At 41.3% G+C, this 6290-nt stretch overlaps 1 protein-coding gene across 1 annotated transcript in view; it reads left to right on the forward strand.

Annotated features, from left to right (window-relative positions):
- Positions 1–336: 336 nt before the first annotated feature.
- Positions 337–6290, forward strand: part of LOC104624611 (oxysterol-binding protein-related protein 5-like) — a gene marked incomplete at its 5' end in the record, with an annotated part of 38335 nt that continues 32381 nt past the window's right edge. The window contains 1 exon segment of the mRNA XM_010292022.1: positions 337–421. Within this exon segment, the coding sequence (XP_010290324.1) occupies positions 337–421 (85 nt within the window).

A 6290-nucleotide genomic window follows, 5' to 3' on the forward strand; every position in this document is an offset into this window, starting at 1 on the left:
TCCTTTCCAACCTTTGTGATTCTGTGAAATATTTCACCGTTTTTGTCCCAAGCGACAGGAATGAGATTCTTCCATTCCTGAGGATCTGAATAAACAGAGTAGGTTTTGGGCTGAGCATAGGTTAGAGCAAGCCCCATTTACGTCAGAGTTCATTACTGCTTTGGAGCTGCAGCAGCAATATCATGATTACTAATGAGTCTCTCTAAATTACTCCATCTGCTCCTTCCTTCTTTCCTATCGCAAACATACACACTCTGCCCAGGAAGGGTAGAGACGCGTTGAACGGTCCATTGCATCTTTGGTGCTTTACGTCTTTTTGTCTGTGTGCATTTCCAGGGCCCAAAGGGAGAAAATGTTGGTTCGATCACTCAGCCTCTTCCCAGCAGCTACTTGATTTTCAGAGCAGCCTCCGAATCAGATGGTAAGTTTTGCACTTAGTTTGCTTTCTCCAGATTGCATACTCTGTGCTAGTTGAGAAAATAGGTCGATGCAAAAAAAAAAAAAAAAGTATGTAAAGGAAGAAATGGCGGCTTACCCAGCTTGAGATGCCATTCATTTGCAATGGTCAGAATAGGTCAAGCAGACTACACGCGCATTTCATATTCCTCACTGAACAGCCACCATTCTGGCCGTATGTGTGGAGGAAGGACCTAGGCTTATAGCTGGGGCAAAAAGCCTAAGTCGGTATATACTAAAGGATGAAAGGAGCTGATCCCAAAATTGCGATGAGAGGGTGGCTTAACTGTTTCCACAGTTCAGCAGAGATTTTAGTGGGTTATCTGCCTATGTTTTACACTAGGTAGGGATCTGTTGGAGGAAAATGACATAGTAGTGTTGAAGAACTGTTGATAGATGTCTCTCAACCAACAGAATTCTCCTGTAAACTTGCTGTACCATGGTTTACAGTATAGCAGGCCCAGGTGCTGGTGACTCCACATGTAAAATACCATTCTGGGAATTCACAAAATTATGGAAGGTAAATTTAGGTCAATATGTAACAGACATGCCAGCTTGCTATGTGAAAATCTCTGTAAATGACTTTAGCAAACCTAAAATATCAGTGATTTATAAGTAGATAAGAAGATTAAAAACATGTTTTCATTCCATTTGACCTTCAGACTACTGTATATTTTTTTTTACCATAGCAAGTTAACCCAGACTCTTCATTTCACGGATATTTTTCACCTACTCCACCAAGGGTGCTCATGTAGCCCACATGCTCCTTTGGGTCTCATCTAGAGTAACTTTAAGGACACAAGGATTTTTTTTTATGGAGCACAGTGGGCTTTGAAAGTGGTGTCCTTCTGGTCCAGTGATTAAGTTTTACATATTGTTAAGACTGGAAATGGGACAATGCCACATGCACCTTTTACTTAGATGCACTTAGAATAGGAGGAAACCTTCTTTCATTACAGGCTTGGTCTGCTGTTCTTCTGCTACTGTGCAAAGAGGGCTGTTCATAGTGAGGGAAACAGTCTTGACACTGACAGCTACTTGCAGATGCCAGTGTAGTGAAATGATATGAAAATAACTGGAACTTGTATAGAGCCATAGAAGCACATCTATTTCTTTGAATACTATGCTTTTGTAGCTTATGGGACAGTACAACTTACTTGTATAAAGGAATACAGGATTCCAACCCGGCTCCAAATATCACTTGTCTAGTAAGGAAGAGATTGATACAATAGTCTCTTCGGGAGAAAGAAAGAAGTGTTGTTGCTAAATTACAGGCATTTCAAACCCTGGTTATATAGACAGCCTGCAGAATAGATATACAGAACAGTCCCATAGAGTTCTTAGGCAACCAGATAGCTTCAACAACTCTCTATCAATCCAGATTTTCTAAATTATTATTTCCTTAGAGATCCATGTAACTTGTCTTTCCATTAACTTAATTAGAAAATGTGCAAAGGGGCCAATATGGTCATTGTATGTGTTCAAGACAAATTACTGTCTCATAAAGTACTTAAGTACTTTCTTAATGGCATTTCAGCTATCTTCTAAATGAAAACTTTCATTCTGGTGGAAACCTAATGATTAAACCTTAAAGCCAGCCTAGCAAAGAGACCTGTGGCTAAACTTCTACTCTCTCTTTTTATGACAACTGCCATAGGCCAGTTATGTGGAGTAGAATAGCTTTATATTTGTTCTAACTAACCTTACCCATAAAGAATCCCTAGCAATAGCTCCCAAGAAATCACCAGAGGTAAGACTTTGCTAGCTGTGATCTCTCTGTCTGCATCATACACCACATGCTGAAAAAGAAAAAAAGGGACCATATCTGGCACATGAGAATTTTCAATATTTAAATGCCTGTGGGAAGCTTTCTGCCCAGTGAATTACTACATGGCTCTGGTATCCTAAGAGCTTAAAATAGTGAGTTACTGGAACGTATTTTTAAAGCCAAGAAATTGGCCCAGATTCTTGGGAAGCATGCAGAGGCCAGGCAGATCAAAGTAGACTTACTTTAGAATTAGTAGGATTTTCCTTTACTTTGCTGCTTCTCTGCAGTAGGGTCTTAAGGTTAGATGGAAAGCTAATGTGATCAAGGGGAGGAGGAGGAACCGAGATACCTCTCAATCAAATATTGTAAACATGTATGTAGACAATAACTAGGACCTTTGGTTAAAAATGAAATAATGTATGTTCTTGAATGGCACTAACAATGCCCTAGAACCACCTGTACAGGCTTGGAACACCCACATTATGCCTGGTAGATCCTGGGAGTCTGAGGAGGTGACTGTGACAGCTGATGTGAAGCTTTGGGATCTGTCCATTTAACAGTGGACTTCACAAAAACATTTGATACAGTATTGCACCAGCAATACTAGCATGAAAAATGGTGTAATTTTCAGCTGAATAAGAGTATTTGACTTCACAGCTGAGGTCAGTGAGCTGTAAGAAGTGGCTGTGCCTTGTGCAGGAAGGGAAGGATGTGAATCTGCAGACAAGAAGGAAGAACAGCTCGTACACTCAAACTAGCATCCCTCCCAAACACAAGAGCTGTCCTGGCATGGTGGCTGTGTGATGCTCCTTTTGTTTGTTAGTTAGCCTTCATGGGGGCAGTTTGGGGGTATCTGCTCCACTGAGCGGTGTGGACGTGCTGACAAATGCCAAATACATGGGTGTCACACTTGGAGATGAGTGACTTGGAAATGGTATTAATGTCAGTAGGTGGTGTAAAACATATGCAGACAAGGACACAAGGAATAGAAACTGTTATAATAGAAATATAGAAATAGAAAACAAATAGAAATCTGTATAAACTGCAGAAAATTACAGCTTGTACTTTGCAATTAATACAATTTGATTTTAAGCCCAGAAGACACTAGTGAAATCGTTGTAGACTGTTATATAGCTTTACCTATTGTAAAGAGGCATCTCCAAGAGAGCATGCCTGAGTTCGTTTCACTTCTTTAACACAAACATACAGGATGCAGTTATGGTCAAGAGAGACAGGAGATTAAGGTAAAATGAGCTAAGTTAGCTGACACAAATGGGGCAGGTGGAATCTGTTCACTTGAATAATGTTAGCATATATTTGTAGTATGTTCGTGTCTCCTCTGTAGATGCAATATTGTATGAATCTACAGCGTCTCTGAGGAGGTGTCCTGACCATGTTCTTCTTAATGCAATCTCCCATGTTACTAGTGGAAAAACGAACAACAGAGCATTTGGCAAATTTAACAGTAATTCATGAGGCCTCTGACTTGCTGGGGAATATTGAGTTGCAGCATATGTTAGATGTACAGTGCTGCTATCCAGGCAACTATATCATCATCAGCAGCTACATGGCCTACTTTTTCTCTCAGCATTTCAGAATGCCTTTTCTCCTCTCTGCTGTACCATCTGTGACAGACTATTGGTAGGATTTAAGATCCTGACTTCTGGGCAGCCTGCAGAACCACCTCAGAGCTACAGTATATTTAACATTCACAGACTGCAGCAGCAGTCTGCTTTGTGATGTGTTTTAAAGACATCTGGAAGGTCACGTCAGCATACAGGGCTCAACCTGTACAAACACAGGGTCTTTCATTCTTACCAGTTTCAGAAAAGAAAATTGCTTTTTCCAAACCAGTGACTGTGTATGCATTTCAGATTTATGCTATGAGTGGCTTAGAATTTGTAGTTTAAACCTGTCCTGAGCTTCCTGCACAGACCATTCTGGGGCTGCCCCTCTGAGATCTCCAAACCGGTGCCCCAGACCTCCTAAGCATTTTGAATCGCCTGCTTAAATCTCATCGTGCACATCTCCACCTTGCCATGCGCACTGCCACCAAAGGGGTTACCAGGGGAATTCAAAGTGTCAGCAAGAATTAAAGGCTTAACAGTGGGATTGTAAACCACACTTACATTTTGTTCCGTGTGTTTGTCCCCTCCTTCAGGCATGCTTCAGGGAGTCTCCATTGCTTGATGTGGATGGAGTTGTGTGGAAATACTGATGGTCTGGCTTGCAGTGTTGTTGTTTTTTTGCTAGGCATCTGGCCCTTCCCCCAAAATGGATGCTCTGATCTGGGGAGGAAATTAGATTATTGAAATAAGGGTCACACACAGAAACAATGATCCAGGAGGAAGATTGCAATTTGAAACCAAGTTCACAATGAAATATATCACTGGATCCTGGCAGTACTGAAAAAAATAGAAGTTACCTTCTTAGCTTTATGTCTGCTCTTTATATTCCTTAGACCTCTCATAGCAGTTTAAAATCCAGGCATTTGCAACCAGACTTCCTTTAGCTTGGTGCATAAATTGCACCTGCAGCTAATTGAGGGATTGCAGCCAAATCATGCACACAGGCACCCAAGTGGTACAGCAAAATAAGCAGTCAGCTGAATACAATGACCTTAATGTTCACTGGCTGAACCAAATCAGCCTCTTCCTCATCATTTGTGATTTGTGTGCACTTGAGCAAGAATTCATCATTTCCAGGTGATGGTCTACTTCAGGTTGATTTTTAAAAGTTTCTATCTTGTAAGTGTGAGGCACAAGGCCAAAAACTGGATAACTTTAATAATTCAAGAAGAACGATATTCCCTTAGTGATGCCACTCTGGAGGAATGTATGGTTACTAGGTGTGAGGCTTTTGAAGTCTTAATTGGTAAGAGATTCATCCCAGCTGTTCTGCAGCTAGAACAATGTAATGGAAAAAAAGTATAGTCCCAGGCTGAGATTTTGGTATGCAACAATGTGATTCCATCTTGAGCAGATTTTTGTTATTGGTTAGTGCTGAGAGAACATTGGCTGGCTCCTCTGTGATCGGCTGTTGCAAAACGTGGCAGATAGACTTGGCAAGTCAAATTATTAATTGTTCTAGGTGAAATGATGGTGACCGTAAAGAATTCCAAAGCTGAATAGCTTAGTGTATTCAATACTGCCTGGTTGGGTTTTTTCCCTGTGGGATATTGTTGTAATTTTAGATCTGTTCAAAGACTAGGACAGACTCAAGGTACTCCTTGAACTGTGCCTGGGTTAGCAGCATAAGCAACCTTTGTTGTTTTGTGGGGTTTTTTCCAAGGGGGAGAATAAGTGGGTTTTGTCACTTGGTCTTAGTAGTTCCTTTTCTCTGTGAAAAAAAGAATTGGTGCGAGCGTATGCCTGCTGCTGTGCAGCCTTGCAGCCTCCAAGTTTCCGCATGGTACCAGCAGTGCCCTGTGGGCCCATGAAGCATCCTGCAAGGAGCTGTAGTCATTCCCATTTGTGAAACTGTACTGCAGGAGTCATCTCAAAAGACTACAGGATGCTTTTCCAGCCTGCTGAGCCAAAAAGGCCTGGAAAAAGCATACAGAAGGTTTCAAAACATACGTGGTATGCGTATTCAGCTTTGTTTTTGCAAAGTCAAGGCAACACATGTCCTTTATTAGTTTTTTTCCCCCCAAACCTTTCAAGAAGGAAAGAACTTTGGAACCCAGCTGTGTTTAACTAATTTTTTAAAGAGTTTCCTTTTTCAAATTGTCACTGATGGCTGTCGTCATTTCACTGTAAACACATAAAACAGAAAAAAAGAGTTACAGGCCTACTCAGAGAAGACATCTCTGTTTCTTTTTTTCTATTTTCAGTGAGCACAGCTGAGTGATGTGCAGATGTGTTCCTCTTGACATCCCACTTTCCCAGGACATCTGTCACATGTCAGATGCTGTGATCATAATTGAATGGATATTGAAACCAATGATCAGCACAAGGAGAGAGGCAGCTACAAAAGAGAGCAGGAACCAAAGCTAGTGCTAGCACTCTGGTAGGGCATCCACTTTGGGCACTTTAGGAACATCCTTGTCGAAGAGTCTCACTCTTTC

This window comes from Phaethon lepturus, unplaced genomic scaffold, assembly GCF_000687285.1.
Source record: "Phaethon lepturus isolate BGI_N335 unplaced genomic scaffold, ASM68728v1 scaffold13500, whole genome shotgun sequence".
Taxonomy (NCBI): Eukaryota; Metazoa; Chordata; class Aves; order Phaethontiformes; family Phaethontidae; genus Phaethon; species Phaethon lepturus.